The 20,759-nt window shown below is 37.8% G+C and overlaps 1 protein-coding gene across 1 annotated transcript in view; it reads right to left on the bottom strand.

Moving 5' to 3' along the window:
* Nucleotides 1-1,157: 1,157 nt before the first annotated feature.
* Nucleotides 1,158-20,759, bottom strand: part of LOC128241335 (peroxidase-like) — a 37,665-nt gene continuing 18,063 nt past the window's right edge. Inside the window, exons 7-18 of the mRNA XM_052958265.1 lie at nt 18,032-18,077; nt 17,747-17,847; nt 17,237-17,338; nt 10,295-10,396; nt 10,235-10,255; nt 6,701-6,828; nt 6,165-6,272; nt 5,355-5,617; nt 4,985-5,071; nt 4,404-4,532; nt 2,808-2,974; nt 1,158-1,419 (exon numbers count right to left, since the gene is read on the bottom strand). Of these exons, the coding sequence (XP_052814225.1) occupies nt 1,250-1,419; nt 2,808-2,974; nt 4,404-4,532; nt 4,985-5,071; nt 5,355-5,617; nt 6,165-6,272; nt 6,701-6,828; nt 10,235-10,255; nt 10,295-10,396; nt 17,237-17,338; nt 17,747-17,847; nt 18,032-18,077 (1,424 nt within the window). The 3' untranslated portion in view covers nt 1,158-1,249. The remainder of the gene's footprint in view (nt 1,420-2,807; nt 2,975-4,403; nt 4,533-4,984; nt 5,072-5,354; nt 5,618-6,164; nt 6,273-6,700; nt 6,829-10,234; nt 10,256-10,294; nt 10,397-17,236; nt 17,339-17,746; nt 17,848-18,031; nt 18,078-20,759) is intronic.

The raw sequence follows: 20,759 nt of genomic DNA on the forward strand, positions 1-20,759 counted from the left end.
CCAATACTAGATGCCGTAAATAAGTATTTCAAGTTCCATTAACCTGCCATTAATTGTCACAAAGCATTCCCCTTTGTACACTAGAGGTGTTGATGAATTCGCCTTTAAATGTATACACACTCCAGCTTAACATTCTAACGCAAAAATGCAACTTCATTATTTCCATTACTGCTAAACCTTATCTAATCATATTTAACAAATAGTATTAAGAGAATATATAGAGTTTTAGCCCGGTATTAAAAAAGGCATGGTGCTGCAAAAAAGAGATGGTAATAAGAAAGAAAAGGGCATGTTGACAGACTATGAAGATTTTGAAAATTAGGAAAATTCACCAGAAATGTTAGGTATTCTGCTTAATTGAAGTAATCTTAGATTTGAACTGCCAAGCATGTTAAATTAAAAGTGTGTATGATTTAATAATCATATTTTAAGTTTTAATCAAATAAGAAATATTTCATTAGCTTCCTCATTTAATTCTACAAAGACACGAGGGTACGCATGTTTGTCTTAATGAAGGCAGAAGGGTCCTACCAAAAAGGACAGGATGCAGCACCCATCCATAACTTCTTAGTTAAAACCCTAGAAAAGACCTTCATTTTGGCCTTGGAATCCCATTTGCTGTACTGTGGAAAAAAGCAGTGTTAATGAATTGCACTGTCTATCAGCACCTTTTGTGCTTTGATTTTTAGCAAACGTTGAGGGATAGACAGAACAAATCAACTAGGATCTATAATACGTTTATAATACGTTTGGTGTCGCCTATAGTAGCGTACATGTATTCAATATACACCACAACTAGTATTTTCGTTTTTAAAATCATTACTCAAATATACACATACGCGCATGTTAGGTTGGTTAGTGGTCACCAAGCGGGACAAGTGGTTTTTCTTCGGGAACTCCGTTTTCCCCCACATCACAAGACCACACTCTCGTGCAACATAGTGCCAACGAGAGTGACTTACAATGTAGTATAAGCTATCATAGCTTTCTTCACAATCGTTGTAAAATATATAACGTTTAAACTCAATATACACACTGTCGTGAATGACAGTTGTTTATCTTTTGGTTATAAACACTATTTAAATCAACAAAAACACAGGGTGACTTGTTTCATTTATCATACAATGTACATTCCAAAGATACACAATGCATTCATAGTAAACAAGTCAAGTCCATCCGGTGGCCACAGCACATAACCAAGTGCCATACATTGGTCACAGTGCTGAGAGCCATCCAACGGACGGAGGGCTCAGACTATCTCTCGCCATAGTTCAAAGTCGAGTTGAGTGTAGTCGCTGCAGGCCTGGATCGGAATCTGTGGTAGGGGATTAACGAGAAGCCAGCGAGGGAGTTTGTCAGCCGAGGTGTTGTCGCATATTATATTTGATAGCCTCAACTGGCGAAGGTGGTTTAGCTGGCCTGCGTAGGAAATATATATTTATTATATAATATAAAGTCGAAACTCGTTTGCTAGCCGGGAAGCTTAAAGATGGACTCTTACTCCCAAATTAGATTTACCTCTATTAATAATATTGTTTCAATATTTAAAAAAGGATGAATAAATGTCGAAAATTATGGTTCTTATGAAGGATACCGAGTTAAGTTTGAAAGAAATGTGCATAAAACACGTTATTTCTACCTTATGAAACTATAGTAGACCACAGTAAATCTTTTAGCATTCACCAATCATTTAATATTTTTGCGTGTTCAGCTATTTAATACACGGTTACAATCTTGTTATCAGTAATCAATATTTTCCATAAATGCATTATTTAGTAAGTAGTTTAAGGTTTATCACTCAAAAATTATGTTTGTTATACATGTATATGTATTGATTTTGAATAAGAGTGTCACTTTAATGAATGTGTATTTTTCTTTAATTTAAGTTCAAGAAAGTCTTATTTACTTCGTTTGTTATTTGCTACATTATCTCTGCAATAGAAGAGTATGTTTTGGACATAGTTGCCAATACACACATTGAACAGTTCGCAACATGACATTTGATACTAAAATATCATTTGATTTTTGTTATTTATATACGCAATAAAAACATAAACATATCTATGTGAAAACAATTAACAAGCAATTTTATACAGTATGTAACACATTAGCATAGCTTCGGTTGTATATGGTCCTTCTCTTGATTGCTCAGCATTTGACATTTGTATATATAATTACATTTGGAGAAGCAGTCAGCGCATTTTTTATGTGAAGTCACCTTACCAAAATGCATTGAGATTGGTACATAAAAATCAACAACATATTTTGACGTTTGTACTTGTGACAATTAAAGTGATTGCATATTTGCTCAAACAGGTATTTAAGTTTGATTATAATTATGATACCAATCAAGCAAATCTATTCGATTAGCAGCCCGGCTCAATGAAGTCAACCAAACAAATCAAGGTGTGAATTTCTTACATGAGCCCGCGTAAATGACATCGAGTCAAGCAGACAAAACAAAGTGTGAAATTCTTACTAGGGACTTGACTTGACCTATACTTTGACTACGAAAACAACATCTAGCGTGGATATAATTATATCGACCCGCAAGATATTGAACCATCCGATAGAATTTTATAAATAATAAAATAAAATTGGTTCTTTTTATCCGGTTTGAGCTAACGATGATATCGGTTTGAGCTAACGATGATATCGAGCCAACAAGTTTTGACTGTAGTTATTTCCGCCTATGTGATTTTAAAGGAGTAAAATAATAGGTATAATTTCATCAGATGTTTATTTACAAACCACAACCAATCTACTATGATAGCATTTTCAGAGACTTCTCCTACACCCTCACTGACCTTCGGTAAAGCCCGCCTCCCTATTTTCAAAGAAAAGCCGGTCTCCAGTCCTCAACCTCTTCATCTGCATGGTTACAATATCACCGAAAAGAAAGTGGAGGAGACTCAGTGCCTCTCCCTCATCCTCGGCCAAGCCCCCAGTGAAAAGGTCAATATCGTCTGGGCATCTGAAAAGTCAAATGTACTGTAAAGAATAGTTCTTTAAATGAATGACAGGCCTCGAATCATGCAAAAGATACAATTTAAAGGTGAAGGTGTGGTGGCAACTATATTATAATAATTGGTTATACGTATGACAGCATTTACTGATCGCATAGAGCTTATGGCAGTAAGGGTGACACAATACAATTGATTTAGTTCATACTGTGTTTTGAAGACAGAACTCTATAGTTATGTATAAACCGCCTTTAAGAAACTGCAACCTATAAGGTTGGAGGCAGTGGGATATCTTTACAATTTGACAACCTCAGAACCAATCATAACAACTCAGCCATCTCTGGCAAGCTTCAAAATATACCTCGTAAATAATTGTAAGAATATACGAAAATGTGATGCGGCCGTCGGCGATTAACACCTTTTTTAATCTGCATAAAGAAGGCCTGTTATCAGTTCTTCCATTGTCTTGGAACATGAAATTGACCCTTTCATCATTATATTTGATATTACTTTAGTTAGTTGGCGCCCAGAAGGGCGCTGACTATATTTGATATTACTTTTGAAATATTCCAACTAAGGGACTAGTTCATAAATTGCAGGACAATGATTTCAATAATTTCCACGTTGCATAATATAATATGAAGTTTAGTATATTTTATAAAATTTTACACTTCAATTTATAATGAATACTTAAATCATAATAGCTCAGCTTATCATTTTGAAAATTTTTGATTTTTAATACCAACTCAATCATAACAACTCGGCCATCTCCGAGATAGATACAGGCCGAGGTGTTCCGATTTATATCAACTTCCGCTCAAATAGATGAAGGTTACACGGTACTATTACAATATCCTTTATGTTTGTAAAACTCTTACGCAGTAATCTGCCCTGGCGACAGCAAAAATTCCGAGTTTTGAAAAATTAACATTGAGCTTAATGGTTTGTTTAAAAAAAAAATCATTCGAAAGAATGAACACCAGATAATTCCCTCTTGATGTATAGTTTTTTATCCCCGTTCTATATACTCATATGAGTGAAATGTGTTACAAAAACTTATACAAAATATAAAGCAAGGAATTCACATAACATGCCGGTACAAATAAAAGGTGAATTTCATGCTATTGAAATCTATATATTAGACCATTGACTCTAATTATTCCGAAGAAACGTATGTATATTTTTGGAATAATTTAGTTTTAACTGGAGGATTAGCTTGAACCTCCCCCCCCCCCCCCCCCCCAGACTATCTATAATTCCGGGTTTAAGCTCTTGTAACAATATTATTAACCATAATGTCATTCAGCATATGTACACCCAACATAAAAAAGATATTATCATTGAAATAATTACAATTTTTGGTTATCTGCATGCACGTTTTTCTTCTAAGTTCATTGCGCCGACATGATGCTATGCATCAACTTTTTTCTTGTGACTTACTGATATACTTTCGCTAGCCGATCCTGAATATCCTTCGGAATATTTTCAAGGTCCGCGAAGGTAGCCGCCACTGACCGGTTGAAGAAGGCCCGCATCTGGTTGTAGGTTGGCAGGCCGTGATCGCGACCCCTGGATAAAACAAAACAGAACTTAAGTAATAATTATAATAATAATATGAGATGTTCCTACTCTACTAGTTCCACAAACAGTGTCTCTATTATCTATTATTATCACAACCCCTGAATAAAAACAAAACAGAACTTAGTAGTAATAATACAAGATGTTCCTACTATGTACTAGTTCAACAAAGAGTGTTTGTATAAGGTATTTGATCGCATACACAGACTCACCAGGCTGGCTGACATGGGCAATGGACTATGCCGATAGACCAATCGGAACACCTCGGTCATCTCTGCCTATGACAAGCCTCGGATGTATGCCAGTGCAATATTAGTTCGTAAAATTAATGATATAATTTTACAATAATAATGATTACTTAAATTTCATCATTGCACTGGAACTTTAATGGGTAAATATGTGACCTGTTATTTTTCTAACAATGTATGATCTCGTGACTGTACCTTTGAATGTTGAGACTTGCGAGATCATAGCTTCCCCCCATCCCATCTCGAAAGAGGTTATCAAGGTAGTCAGTTTCAAGGAATGGACTGAAAAAACAACAACACACACATGAACAAGCAGCCTATATCATAGATACATGAAATGAAGTAAAATCTTAATGATAAAGAACAGGTTTAGTGAGCAAGGTAAGACATTACCACAGGTCATCTAACAGTCTTATGGTATGTCCTACATTAATGTATCCTTGAGGAAAAACAGAGTTAAAAAAAAGAAGCAATGTCAGCTTCATTCAAAACTTTCGAAATATTTGTGACGCTTCTTTAAACCTGGGACTGAATAATACAGTCATAATTCAAGATAAACTCATACTCAGCACCAGGCGCAACGGGGTTAACTATGAATAGCCGAAGAAGGTTTGTCACGCCTTCTCTGCTGCCGTTGTCAAAATAGCTGGCCACATTAAAGAGGAGGTCAGTGACGGGCACCGGGTCGCCAAATGCGTTGAAGTTGGCTTCAACCAGCCTTAATGTGGCCGGTAATTGTGCGTGTCCGAAGCGCATGGCAGCGGTCGTGAACTCAACAAACACTGATGGGTCGACATTGGCGTTGTAATCATTCTTGAAACCGCAAACCTGTGGTAATAGTTTTGTTCACCTGTAGCAATGTTTTATAGGGAAAACGTCAAATATGTACCTTTAATACTTCTATTGTTTATTGGTATATGCTCCTTAATACATCTTTCTTGAAATTTAATTCCTTAAACAGAATACAATCAGAACACGCCGGCCATTTTCCAACCATTTTCAATCAAAACAATGTCAGATGTATGCCAGTACAGTATTCCAAGTCATTTGTTAAAAATAATAATAATAATAATAATAATAATAATAATAATAATAATAATTACAATAATTGAGTGTAGGGTTTAAACGTATAATTGGGATTACCAAGTTAAAAATGATTACCAAATGAAGTGTAGAAAATTGCATGAATAATTATGATCTTGTAGAATGAAGTCCTTAGGCTTAACTGCAATATTGAAAATACTACTTGATCTACTTGCAGCATAGTTAAATGTCAAGAATTGTAATGACATTGTAAAGCGTTCTTTTATATCCGAGGTTGTTTTCAATTGAAAATGACCAAGATGTTCCAATTAGAACAGAATAGTGCATATACCCTGGTACCAATGTCGGCCTCTACAGCAGTCCCCACGCTGATCAGTTTAATCAACCACTCATTGTAGATGATGTTTTGCCACTGTGCGATAAGTATCCTGCGAGCCTCCTGAAAGTCAATGACAGCTTATTCAGTTCCTTTGCAGTTTTATATCATAATTAAATACATACTTGAAAATGCTTGGTTTGCCCTCACTGTAGGAGAAAAAAGCAATAAAATATGTCCAAAATGCACCGTTTCAGCCCGGAAATTGTTAAAAGAGGCGCAAGTAAAAAAAGCCCCCTTAGTTACGCCCCCTCAAATAAATCCTGGATCTGCCCCTGAATTGACATAAATGTAATTCAAAATCAATTTCAAAGAATTATTTCAAAGAAAAAACATTGAGCAAGAATAGCATAGTTCGAAAGGCAGTTTAAAGAAGAAAAATATTATAAAACAGGTATTCAAAAATAATCATACATAGTTTGAACCCTGGTTTAATTAAAAATAAAAATATGGAGCTCGATTTCAAGGATAAGGTCAGAACAGTTTTTGACCTGGAAGAGCCGCTCGTCTCCCCAGTGTGGGTTCACGGCCGCGAGTCCGTCGGCTATCCTATTGTGTTCCCTGGTGAACAGTGTGTGAAAAGTAGTAATGATTGGGATGACCCTGATGCTGCTGGAAGCTAAAAGATGAACGGGAAACTATCTATCGGAACACACTATATATGAACATGACACATGTTTTTATCAACATATTTAACTGTACATGGTGTTAGATTGCAATACGGACTCTGTATATTGCCATAGATTGCAATATCCGATCTGCATATTGCAATATATTGCAGTACAGGCTCTGCATATCGCAATATATTGCAATACAGGCTCTGCATACCTCAACATATTGCAATACAGGCTCTGCATACCTCAACATACTGCAATACAGGGACTGCATATTGCAAAAGATTGCAGTACAGGCTCTGCATACCTCAACATACTGCAATACAGGGACTGCATATTGCAAAAGATTGCAGTACAGGCTCTGCATATTGCAATATACTGCAATACTTGCTCTGCATATCGCAGTATACTGCAATACTTGCTCTGCATATCCCAATATACTGCAATACTTGCACTGCATATCACAATATACTGCAATACTAGCACTGCATATCCCAATATACTGCAATACTTGCTCTGCATATCACAATATACTGCAATACTTGCTCTGCATATCACAATATACTGCAATACTAGCACTGCATATCGCAGTATACTGCAATACTTGCTCTGCATATCCCAATATATTGCAATACTTGCACTGCATATCACAATATACTGCAATACTTGCTCTGCATATCACAGTATACTGCAATACTTGCTCTGCATATCACAATATACTGCAATACTTGCTCTGCATATCACAATATACTGCAATACTTGCTCTGCATATCACAGTATACTGCAATACAGGCTCTGCACATCGCAGTATACTGCAATATGGGCTCTGCATATCGCAACATACTGCAATACTGGCTCTGCATATTGCAACATACTGCAATACTGGCTCTGCATATCACAATATACTGCAATACAGGCTCTGCACATCGCAACATACTGCAATATGGGCTCTGCACATCGCAACATACTGCAATACAGGCTCTGCACATTGCAACATACTGCAACATGGGCTCCCAAATCGCAACATACTGCAATACAGGCTTTGCATATCGCAATATACTGCAATACTGACTCTGCATATCACAATATACTGCAATACAGGCTCTGCATATCACAATATACTGCAATATGGGCTCTGCACATCGCAATATACTGCAATATGGGCTCTGCATATCACAACATACTGCAATACTGGCTCTGCATATCACAACATACTGCAATACAGGCTCTGCATATCACAACATACTGCAATACAGGCTCTGCATATCACAACATACTGCAATACAGGCTCTGCATATCACAACATACTGCAATACAGGCTCTGCATATCACAACATACTGCAATACTGGCTCTGCACATCGCAACATACTGCAATATGGGCTCTGCACATCACAACATACTGCAATACAGGCTCTGCACATCGCAACATACTGCAATATGGGCTCTGCACATTGCAACATACTGCAATACAGGCTCTGCACATTGCAACATACTGCAACATGGGCTCGCACATCGCAACATACTGTAATACTGCATATTGCAATACACTGCAATGCAGGCTCTGCATATCACAATATACTGCAATACAGGCTCTGCATATCACAATATACTGCAATATGGGCTCTGCACATCGCAATATACTGCAATACAGGCTCTGCATATCGCATCATACTGCAATACAAGCTCTGCATATCACAATAGATTACAGTATAAGGTCTGCGTATCCCTATATACTTCAATAAGGTTTTAAGGATATTGATGCACCTCTAAGTCCTTGTAAACACTGTAAAGACATGACACAATGCTAAAATGAATCAAAGCGCTGATAGCGCTGCATGAACAGGGTTTTATTCGGGTTTTTCACCATTATGATTCACGATCATGTGTGTATTAATAAGATGCTGATATGTAGCACAGTGAATCTAAGAGTCCCCGTGTAAAACAACCAAAGGAGCCGCCCCAGGTTTATTGAAGCATGCTGGTAAATGGTAATATTTTATTGACAATAAAGTTAATGTTGCTGTGTAAGCAGGCAAACCAGGATGGAGAATGTAACCAATCCCAGCATAACTCCATCCTTTGGTGTTACAATATAAGTTAGGCTTGCCAAGGATTTTTTAATCAAAGAAATAAAATAGAAATTGGTTGATCATCCAGGGTGAATTAAAAATATACACTAAAACTGTTTCTGGTTGGTAATTAGATGTTGGCATTAACAAAGACTATACTAATTATTAAATTGAAAACGGTCCTTTTCAGGGCCACTGTTAAAATTTTAAATAGTATTTTAAAATGATATATACATTATTTACATAAAAAATGGATTCTCACCCGGGAGGAACGATAAATAGATAACATGCAACGGCAGGTGAATTATTGAAACACCATAGAAACAAACTCCACGAAGCCTTCCTCACCGTAAATGTGTGGGGTTTATATAATAGAAAATGAAAATATAAAAAAGGGTGAATGCTTGTGCTATTCCCAACCAAGAAAATGAAATAATTATATACTAATCAAACTTTACTCATTAGCAAGAGTTTGCCTATGTTTGCCTTGTTATTCACAAAACAACTTCGAAAATACAACAGATTAAACAAAAATAGTTTCTCAATTAAAATGATCAAAATTAAAATAATTGATTTCGAACAATTGTAAATGAAACACTTAAAAAAGTTATTAAATCCGTGATAAGTTGTTACACCAAACCAGCAGAAAAATATAACTCAATTCATTTCAATGAAATGCCATTTTCAAAAATAAATACACAAACATCCGTCTATACGTACACTATAAAGGTATATAAAATAAATTAAACAAAATAAGTCTTGAAAAATCTTTAATTTCAAAACTTTTTTTTTCCTTCTTTGTCTTTATGGTCAGCAACTCTCGTTTATTTCTATATCATCAGCTAACTCTTCAGCACTTTAGTACGTGCCTGTCAAAATGGCGTAAGTTTGTTATTCCCACGTGGGCTATCACGTGATGTTTTAAGCGGGGAAACTGTGTGATCATTGAGATCAATGATATCATTGTGTCACATGATGGAATGATGCGCTTTGAGTGGATAGTAATTCTTTGTTTACGTTTCGATGTTCATTCATTTTTGGGCGCAGGGATACTACTTTAATATTATCTTTATTTAAGTTCAACAAATTTAATGATTAAAATAGATATTGCGTTTTAATTGCTTCTTGCTTCGTCAAATCTAGCTCGGTTATTGGAAACATAGCTTGCAATTTATATAGTCCGCACTTTCTCAAACTATATTTTTGGTGGTAAAGAGGCAGACGACACTTGTTACTATAAATAGGCATTTTGTGTTGTGAGTGTCGAGTTTGTGGCTACACTGAACAGGGTTGAAAACAACCCTGGTCAAAAACATACTTTGACAGAAAAAGGTCTTATACCAAATGGACAATAGTTGGTGTCTGGTCAAAAACATACTTTGACAGAAAAAGGTCTTATACCAAATGGACAATAGTTGGTGTCTCTATTAAATGATCCCATCAATTTGCATGTGGTTTCTTCCAGGTTCGGAGGTAGTAGCCCATTGCGAAGTATCAGTTTTCCTGAAATTCACCATACATTGAATTAAAAAAAAATATATATACAAATATGCACACTAACTGGCGTAAGTACAAGTAAATAAGATATAAATTAAAGTTCATATTGAACATGAAGTTATGTACATAGAAAAAAGCTTTCGGCAAGTAGTCAGACATGTGGGATGATAGATTGTCGGTGTGAAGAAAAATACCAGTGAAATATGTTTACGTTTAAGTTTACATATATGTAGACACTGTAAAGTTGTCACCCCCTTCATTGAAAAGCAATTTTGACAAAGTTTCAACTAAATGTTTTTTGTATGAAATGCCACAAATTACACAACTATATTAAAAATTAACATAAACTTTTACTAAGTAAAATTTTTCACTATAAAACCTTATGAATAGAGCCTCTTAAGTTCATGTTCTCTATGCTTTTTTTTCATTCCTAAGGATCAAATTTTGCTTAAAGACAAACCACAATCTTTTTACAAAAAACTAGGTTTACAAACTTTCTTATTGTTTTTTTCCAAATTATTTCCTAGTCAGTATGTGTAATCAGAAATATCAGCACATATGTAGGTCAAATATGATCATAGAACGTGTGCATCTAACAATGAACACTCTGTGTATACTGTTTAGATATAGAGAAAAGCCAGTTTCAGTGCTGTATGTCTTCAAGGTGATGTTTAAAAAGCGGATGTTGATGGCGTAAAACATATCATTATAGGCAATAAATAGTTAAAATGAAACTGGAACTGTTGTTTTCAAACCTTTATTGTCTTTTGTGCTGCCAAAGGATACTATTTTTAATATTTTAATTTGCTAATGGTAGAGATCCCAATCCTGCCTGTTATAATTCAATGGTATCCCATCTGGCTATCGTGATTCAAGGGTATCTCATCTGACTCTCATAAACCAGGGGTATCTCATCTGCCTCTCATAAACCACGCGTATCTCATCTGCCTCTCATAAACCACGCGTATCTCATCTGACTCTCATAAACCAGGGGTATCTCATCTGACTCTCATAAACCAAGGGTATCTCATCTGGCTCTCATAAACAAGGGGTATCTCATCTGACTATCACAAACCAGGGATATCTAATCTGGGTGTCATAAACCAAGGGTATCTCATCTGACTATCACAAACCAGGGATATCTAATCTGGGTGTCATAAACCAAGGGTATATCATCTGACTCTCATAAACCAAGGGTATCTCATCTGACTCTCATAAACCAGGGGTATCTCATCTGACTCTCATAAACCAGGGGTATCTCATCTGACTATCACAAACCAGGGATATCTAATCTGGGTGTCATAAACCAAGGGTATCTCATCTGACTCTCATAAACCAGGGGTATCTCATCTGACTATCACAAACCAGGGATATCTAAACTGGGTGTCATAAACCAAGGGTATCTCATCTGACTCTCATAAACCAGGGGTATCTCATCTGACTCTCATAAACCAGGGGTATCTCATCTGGCTCTCATAAACCAGTGGTATCTCATCTGGCTCTCATAAACCAGGGGTATCTCATCTGGCTCTCAGAAACAAGGGGTATCTCATCTGGCTCTCATAAACCAAGGGTATATCATCTGGCTCTCATAAACAAGGGGTATATCATCTGGCTCTCATAAACAAGGGGTATCTCATCTGGCTCTCATAAACAAGGGTATATCATCTGGCTCTCATAAACCAGGGGTATCTCATCTGGCTCTCATAAACCAAGGGTATATCATCTGGCTCTCATAAACAAGGGGTATATCATCTGGCTCTCATAAACAAGGGTATATCATCTGGCTCTCATAAACAAGGGGTATCTCATCTGGCTCTCATAAACAAGGGGTATCTCATCTGGCTCTCATAAACAAGGGGTATCTCATCTGGCGCTCATAAACAAGGGGTATCTCATCTGGCTCTCATAAACAAGGTATATCATCTGGCTCTCATAAACAAGGGGTATCTCATCTGGCTCTCATAAACAAGGTATATCTCATCTGGCTCTCATAAACCAGGGGTATCTCATCTGGCTCTCATAAACAAGGTATATCTCATCTGGCTCTCATAAACCAGGGGTTCTCAACTGGCTCTCATAAACCAAGGGTATATCATCTGGCTCTCATAAACAAGGGGTATATCATCTGGCTCTCATAAACAAGGGGTATCTCATCTGGCTCTCATAAACAAGGGTATATCATCTGGCTCTCAGAAACCAGGGGTATCTCATCTGGCTCTCATAAACAAGGTATATCTCATCTGGCTCTCATAAACCAGGGGTTCTCAACTGGCTCTCATAAACCAAGGGTATATCATCTGGCTCTCATAAACAAGGGGTATATCATCTGGCTATCATAAACAAGGGGTATCTCATCTGGCTCTCATAAACAAGGGTATATCACCTGGCTCTCATAAACAAGGGGTATCTCATCTGGCTCTCATAAACAAGGTATATCTCATCTGGCTCTCATAAACCAAGGGTATATCATCTGGCTCTCATAAACCAAGGGTATATAATCTGGCTCTCATAAACCAAGGGTTTCTCATCTGGCTCTCATATACCAAGGGTATATCATCTGGCTCTCATAAACCAAGGGTATCTCATCTGACTCTCATAAACCAAGGGTATATCATCTGGCTCTCATAAACCAAGGGTATATCATCTGACTCTCATAAACCAAGGGTATCTAATCTGACTCTCATAAACCAAGGGTATCTAATCTGACTCTCATAAACCAAGGGTATATCATCTGGCTCTCATAAACCAGGGGTATATCATCTGGCTCTCATAAACCAAGGGTATCTAATCTGACTCTCATAAACCAAGGGTATCTCATCTGACTCTCATAAACCAAGGGTATCTCATCTGACTCTCATAAACCAAGGGTATCTCATCTGACTCTCATAAACCAAGGGTATATCATCTGGCTCTCATAAACCAAGGGTATCTCATCTGACTCTCATAAACCAAGGGTATCTAATCTGACTCTCATAAACCAAGGGTATCTCATCTGACTCTCATAAACCAAGGGTATATCATCTGGCTCTCATAAACCAGGGGTATATCATCTGGCTCTCATAAACCAAGGGTATCTAATCTGACTCTCATAAACCAAGGGTATCTCATCTGACTCTCATAAACCAAGGGTATATCATCTGGCTCTCATAAACCAGGGGTATATCATCTGGCTCTCATAAACCAAGGGTATCTAATCTGACTCTCATAAACCAAGGGTTTCTCATCTGGCTCTCATATACCAAGGGTATATCATCTGGCTCTCATAAACCAAGGGTTTCTCATCTGGCTCTCATATACCAAGGGTTTCTCACCTGGCTCTCATAAACCAGGGATATCTCATCTGCCTCTCATAAACCAGGGGTATCTCATCTGACTATCACAAACCAGGGATATCTAATCTGGGTGTCATAAACCAAGGGTATCTCATCTGCCTCTCACAAACCAGGGATATCTAATCTGGGTGTCATAAACCAAGGGTATCTCATCTGACTCTCATAAACCAAAGGTATTTCATCTGACTCTCATAAACCAGAGGTATCTCATCTGACTCTCATAAACCAAGGGTATCTCATCTGGCTCTCATAAACCAGGGATATCTCATCTGACTCTCATAAACCAGGGGTATCTCATCTGGCTCTCATAAACCAAGGGTATATCATCTGGCTCTCATAAACCAAGGGTATCTCATCTGACTCTCATAAACCAAGGGTATCTCATCTGACTCTCATAAACCAAAGGTATTTCATCTGACTCTCATAAACAAGGGGTATCTCATCTTGCTCTGGTGAACATTGTGTATCCCATCTAGCTCTGGCAAAACAGGGGTATCTCAACCGGCTATCGTGAACCAGGGGTATCTCATCTGACTCTCATAAACCAGAGGTATCTCATCTGGCTCTCATAAACCAGGGTTATCTCATTTGGCTCCCATAAACAAGAGGTATCTCATCTGCCTCTCATAAACCAGGGATATCTAATCTGGGTGTCATAAACCAAGGGTATCTCATCTGACTCTCATAAACCAGGGATATCTAATCTGGGTGTCATAAACCAGGGGTATCTCATCTAGCTCTGGTAAAACAAGGGTATCTCATCTGATTCTCATAAACCAGCGGTATCTCATCTGACTCTCATAAACCAGGGGTATCTCATCTGCCTCTCATAAACCAGGGGTATCTCATCTGACTATCACAAACCAGGGATATCTAATCTGGGTGTCATAAACCAAGGGTATCTCATCTGCCTCTCACAAACCAGGGATATCTAATCTGGGTGTCATAAACCAAGGGTATCTCATCTGCCTCTCATAAACCAAGGGTATCTCATCTGACTCTCATAAACCAGCGGTATCTCATCTGACTCTCATAAACCAGGGGTATCTCATCTGACTCTCATAAACCAGGAGTATCTCATCTGACTATCACAAACCAGGGATATCTAATCTGGGTGTCATAAACCAAGGGTATCTCATCTGCCTCTCATAAACCAAGGGTTCTCATCTGCCTCTCATAAACCAAGGGTATCTCATCTGACTCTCATAAACCAGGGGTATCTCATCTGGCTCTCATAAACCAGGGGTATCTCATCTGACCATCACAAACCAGGGATATCTAATCTGGGTGTCATAAACCAGGGGTATCTCATCTGACTATCACAAACCAGGGATATCTAATCTGGGTGTCATAAACCAGGGGTATCTCATCTGATTATCACAAACCAGGGATATCTAATCTGGGTGTCATAAACCAAGGGTATCTCATCTGACTCTCATAAGCCAGGGGTATCTCATCTGACTCTCATAAACCAGGGGTATCTCATCTGACTATCACAAACCAGGGATATCTAATCTGGGTGTCATAAACCAGGGGTATCTCATCTGACTCTCATAAGCCAGGGGTATCTCATCTGACTCTCATAAACCAGGGATATCTCATCTGACTCTCATAAACCAGGGGTATCTCATCTGACTCTCATAAACCAGGGGTATCTCATCTGACTATCACAAACCAGGGATATCTAATCTGGGTGTCATAAACCAAGGGTATCTCATCTGCCTCTCACAAACCAGGGGTATCTAATCTGGGTGTCATAAACCATGGGTATCTCATCTGACTCTCATAAACCAAGGGTATCTCATCTGACTCTCATAAACCAGGGGTATCTCATCTGACTCTCATAAGCCAAGGGTATCTCATCTGACTCTTATAAACCACGGGTATCTCATCTGACTCTCATAAACCACGCGTATCTCATCTGGCTCTCATAAACAAGGGTATATCATCTGGCTCTCATAAACCAAGGGTATATCATCTGGCTCTCATAAACCAAGGGTATCTCATCTGACTCTCATAAACCAAGGGTATCTCATCTGACTCTCATAAACCAAGGGTATCTCATCTGACTCTCATAAACCAGGGGTATCTCATCTGACTCTCATAAACCAAGGGTATATCATCTGGCTCTCATAAACCAAGGGTATCTCATCTGACTCTCATAAACCAAGGGTATCTCATCTGACTCTCATAAACCAAGGGTATCTCATCTGACTCTCATAAACCAAGGGTATATCATCTGGCTCTCATAAACCAAGGGTATCTCATCTGACTCTCATAAACCAGGGGTATCTCATCTGACTCTCATAAACCAGGGGTATCTCATCTGACTCTCATAAACCAGGGGTATCTCATCTGACTATCACAAACCAGGGATATCTAATCTGGGTGTCATAAACCAAGGGTATCTCATCTGCCTCTCATAAACCAGGGGTTCTGATCTGCCTCTCATAAACCAGGGGTATCTCATCTGACTCTCATAAACCAGGGGTATCCCATCTGACTCTCATAAACCAGGGATATCTTATCTGGGTGTCATAAACCAAGGGTATCTCATCTGCCTCTCATAAACCAGGGGTATCTCATCTAGCTCTGGTAAAACAGGGGTTTCTCATCTGGCTCCCATGAACAAGGTATATCTCATCTGGCTCCCATGAACCAGGTATATCTCATCTGCCTCTCATGAACCAGAAGTATCCCACCTGCGTACCCCTCCTGCACTTAAGAACCAGGAGTATCCTGCCTGCACTCGAACAAGGAGACACTTAAGAACCAGGAGTATCCTGCCTGCACTCGAACAAGGAGAATCCCTCCTGCACTCAAGGATCAGGAGTATCCTGCCTGCACTCAAGCACTAGAAATATCATGCCTGCACACTCAAGAATCAGGAATATCCTGCCTGCACTCAAGAAACAAGAGTATCCTGTCTGCACTCAAGAAACAGGAGTATCCTGCCTGCACTCAAGAATCAGGAATATCCTGCCTGCACTCAAGAACCAGGAGTATCCTGCCTGCACTCAAGAAACAGGAGTATCCTGCCTGCACTCAAGAAACAGGAGTATCCTGCCTGCACTCAAGAAACAGGAGTATCCTGCCTGCACTCAAGAAACAGGAGTATCCTGCCTGCACTCAAGAAACAGAAGTATCCTGCCTGCACTCAAGAAACAGAAGTATCCTGCCTGCACTCAAGAATCAGGAAAAACCCACCTGCACTCAAGAAACAGGCGTATCCTACCTGCACTCAAGAACCAGGAGTATCCTGACTGCACTCAGAACCAGGAGTATCCTGCCTGCACTCAAGAAACAGGAGTATCCTGCCTGCACTCAAGAAACAGGAGTATCCTGACTGCACTCAGAACCAGGAGTATCCTGCCTGCACTCAAGAATCAGGAATATCCTGCCTTCACTCAAGAAGCAGGAGTTTAAAAAAAATGCACCACAAACCTATATTGTGCCCCTTTTGAAGATTAAAAGCCTTATTCAAACAGGTCCCCGTCATTCATCCACCTACCTCCCGTAAACGTCCTTATCCTCCTGTTTTCTTGCTCGCTGATCCCATACAAGTGCGACAAGTCGATGAATGAGGTCTGGAAGTTCACTGGGGAACGGGTTCCTTTTAATGACATTAAATTGCTAATATAAAGTGTACATCCTACGTACATGAATGTTATGGTTTGAATATTTTAACAGCTGGGATATTTATCTATAATATAAGTATTACTTTAATAATAGTAATAACCTCACAAAATGCTACTTGACCAAACATTGATGCGAACACCAAAATTTCTATGATTTCCACCGTTGATTATACAAATGGTATTTTCTTCAGATATTCTCACGCTTGTCTACATTTACAGCTCATTCTACCAGTATATACTTTAACAGATGACGATGTGAGTACCTACATTTACAGCAGATTCTACCAATGGCTTTGTTTAATTATTGCAACTTCAACAGACAGTTACTCAAAGACTAAATTGAAACTGTTCCTTGACAGATTTTCAGGTAAAAACAAAATTACCATTGCAGTTGTCTTTCGCCACAGATCTTACAAAGTTCATGCATCCACTTGTTGTAGGGAACGGCTCGCCATTTTTTTGAACAATGGGGAAACACTCGGGGCTGGAGCATAGAAAACACTGGTGTTGTTTTTCGTGGATAATTTATGGGCTTAAAATATTGTAGTTTATCTTTTATTACGCGTCAGTTCAAAACTTGAAGTGGACATCTTTCCATTTTTTCATGATACAGTATCAATCAAACGAGAGCTAGCATTTAAGAAAAATAAATAAATAATAAAACTTACTGTTTGCATATACCATCGCAGCAGTGAGGTGGTTCACCATCTTTGTCTGAAAATGAAGAACCATAAATATTATACATTTTTATCATGGTGATTTTATATTTATCACTTATGTGTTTGCTTTTTATAATACTTATTATTAAAGTCATGAACTACATATTAAGCATTGAATATTGGTTAGGGTTGTCCTTAAAGTGTTTAGTTAATAATGTGAGAAACATCTTCAAGTATATAAACATTTTAAGTTATTTATGAGCCGCTTCGCGCGATTTTGGGCCTTCGGACATATATTTGGTATTACAATGTTTTAAGGTATTTGAATGAAATGATATTTCAGGAAGAACTTCTGAAAATTTCATGATGATCTCACTTAAATTGCGAAAGATACATGTTTACAAGTGAGACCATGTATTGCGCATTTTGAATACTAAATTTGACGTCATTCACATGACGTTGTTACGAAAGCCCATTATTCAAATGACGTGCAAAATTAACGGATCAATATAACATCTAGCTTATAATTTAATTATTTTCTTATCACAAAATCTTTAAGGAACATAAATTAAGATAAAAACAAGAGGGCCATAATGGCCCTAAATCGCTCACCTGAGTAAAAGAGTTTAACCTTTGTAATCAATATAGCTTGATATTTGTTCTCAAAAAATATTGAAAAACATACTGATCAAACAGGTTGCCTGGATAAGCACTGACAGGACTTGTCACAGTTGCCTGCACACTGACAGGACTTGTCACAGTTGCCTGCACACTGACAGGACTTGTCACAGTTTCCTGCACACTGACAGGACTTGGTGATTGACTGCACACTGACAGGATTTTGTTCAGTTGCCTGCACACACTGACAGAAATTGATGATTGACTGCACACTGACAGGACTTTGTTCAGTTGCCTGAACACTGACAGCACTTGGTACAGATACCTGCACACTGAAAGGACTTTTTTCAGTTTCCTGCACACTGACAGGACTTTGTTCAATTGCCTGCACACACACACAGGACTTCGTTCAATTGCCTGCACACTGACAAAATTATGTTAAATTGCTTGCACACTGAAATATATTTTAGTATAGATACACAAACAACAAAAAGTGCACCATCCAATAAAATCAATAAACTGCCTTAAAGCTGCAGTCTCACAGAACTACCGTTTTAAAACCTTTTTTATTTTGTGTCTTGAAAAGAGCAAATTTTGGCGTAAATATTTGCCAACCAATGATAAAAGATTGCTGACAAAAGATCAGATCACAGATGTTCATATTTCTGTTTGAAAATTAATGTTTTATGGCTTAAAACGTTACTAACGGTTAAAGAAAAATGCAGAAAACCTCAATTTTTGAACTTAAATTTGTAAATCTGCGATCTAATTTTTTGTCAGCAATCTTTTATGACTGGTGTCCATGAATTTCCGCAAAAATAGCTCGTACCAAGACAAAAAAATATTGTCAAAACGTTCAATCTGTGAGAGTGCAGCTTTAAGCTCTAAAATTCAAATATCAGACCACATTCAGCACCCTCCACTATTATCATTGCTTCTTCCATTCAGGTCAACATCACCTTCCTTCACATGTTCAAGTTCAAAATTTTCTTTAAATACATCAAGGTTTATTCACTATCCACACAGAAGATTAGATTGTAGCCAAGAATAATATACATGAACATCAATGGAAATTATTAGTGTGATTATTTAATTTATCAGTAAAAATGAAATTTCTTCATAAGAATAAAGTGTATAATAATTATTTGAATCTATGAACCTAAAAAGAGAACAATAATTACCTTTAAGTTACTATGTTGAAGACTTAATAAAATTTAAAATCTATTCCCTTGTTACTAAAATAGAAAGTAGTGGAATCTCCAACAAAAAGGGAGACCATATAGCAAGACTTGCTGCCCTTGCTTCAAGTGTAAACTTTACATAACTATCAGATTTTAATATCTTGGCAATTTTATTGTTGTTGTTGTTGTTGTTGTTGATCAATCATGACCTTTGGTGTATTTTGGTAGAGGGTCACCCAAGGAATTTTCCTGTAAAGTTTCATTGAATTTGGAGAGGTAGTTTTAGAGGAGATGTTTTTTAAAGCAAAACAGGAAGTCGGCCATTTTGTTGTTGTTGCTGTTGTTGTTGTTGTTGTTGTTGATCAATCGTGACCCCTTGTTGTATTTTTGTAGATGGTCACCCAAGGAAGCTTCCTGTGAAGTTTCATTGAATTTGGCCAAGTAGTTTAAGAGGAGAAGTTTTTTAAGCAATTGTTGAAGGACGGAGTGATGACTGACTGACTGACTGACTGACTGACTGACTGACTGACTGACGGACGGACTGACGGACGGACGCCGGACAAAGACCGATCACAATAGCTCACCTTGAGCACTTCATGCTCTGGCGAGCTAATAATGAATTTGTATTCTTAATTCATTTGGCCATTTTAAACACAGACTATTAATGCAGTCAAAATATGTCGGGATGAAATCTATGGTTGCTATGGAAACTTGGGTAAACCAATTGTCATAAATCGTCGAGAAAATAATGCACCAATGACAAACCTTTAAAAGAAAGAAGTCTGAAAGAATTTGATTTACATAGAAATATATCATTATTTTTGGCATTTTTTATTAATTATTATTTATTTTGTAATAATTATGTTCAAAGGCTTAAAATCGCATGACGCGGCCCATATAATGATGTACATTGATGTCAGTTTTAAAGTATTTACAGA

Source organism: Mya arenaria, chromosome 7 (assembly GCF_026914265.1).
Source record: "Mya arenaria isolate MELC-2E11 chromosome 7, ASM2691426v1".
Taxonomy (NCBI): domain Eukaryota; kingdom Metazoa; phylum Mollusca; class Bivalvia; order Myida; family Myidae; genus Mya; species Mya arenaria.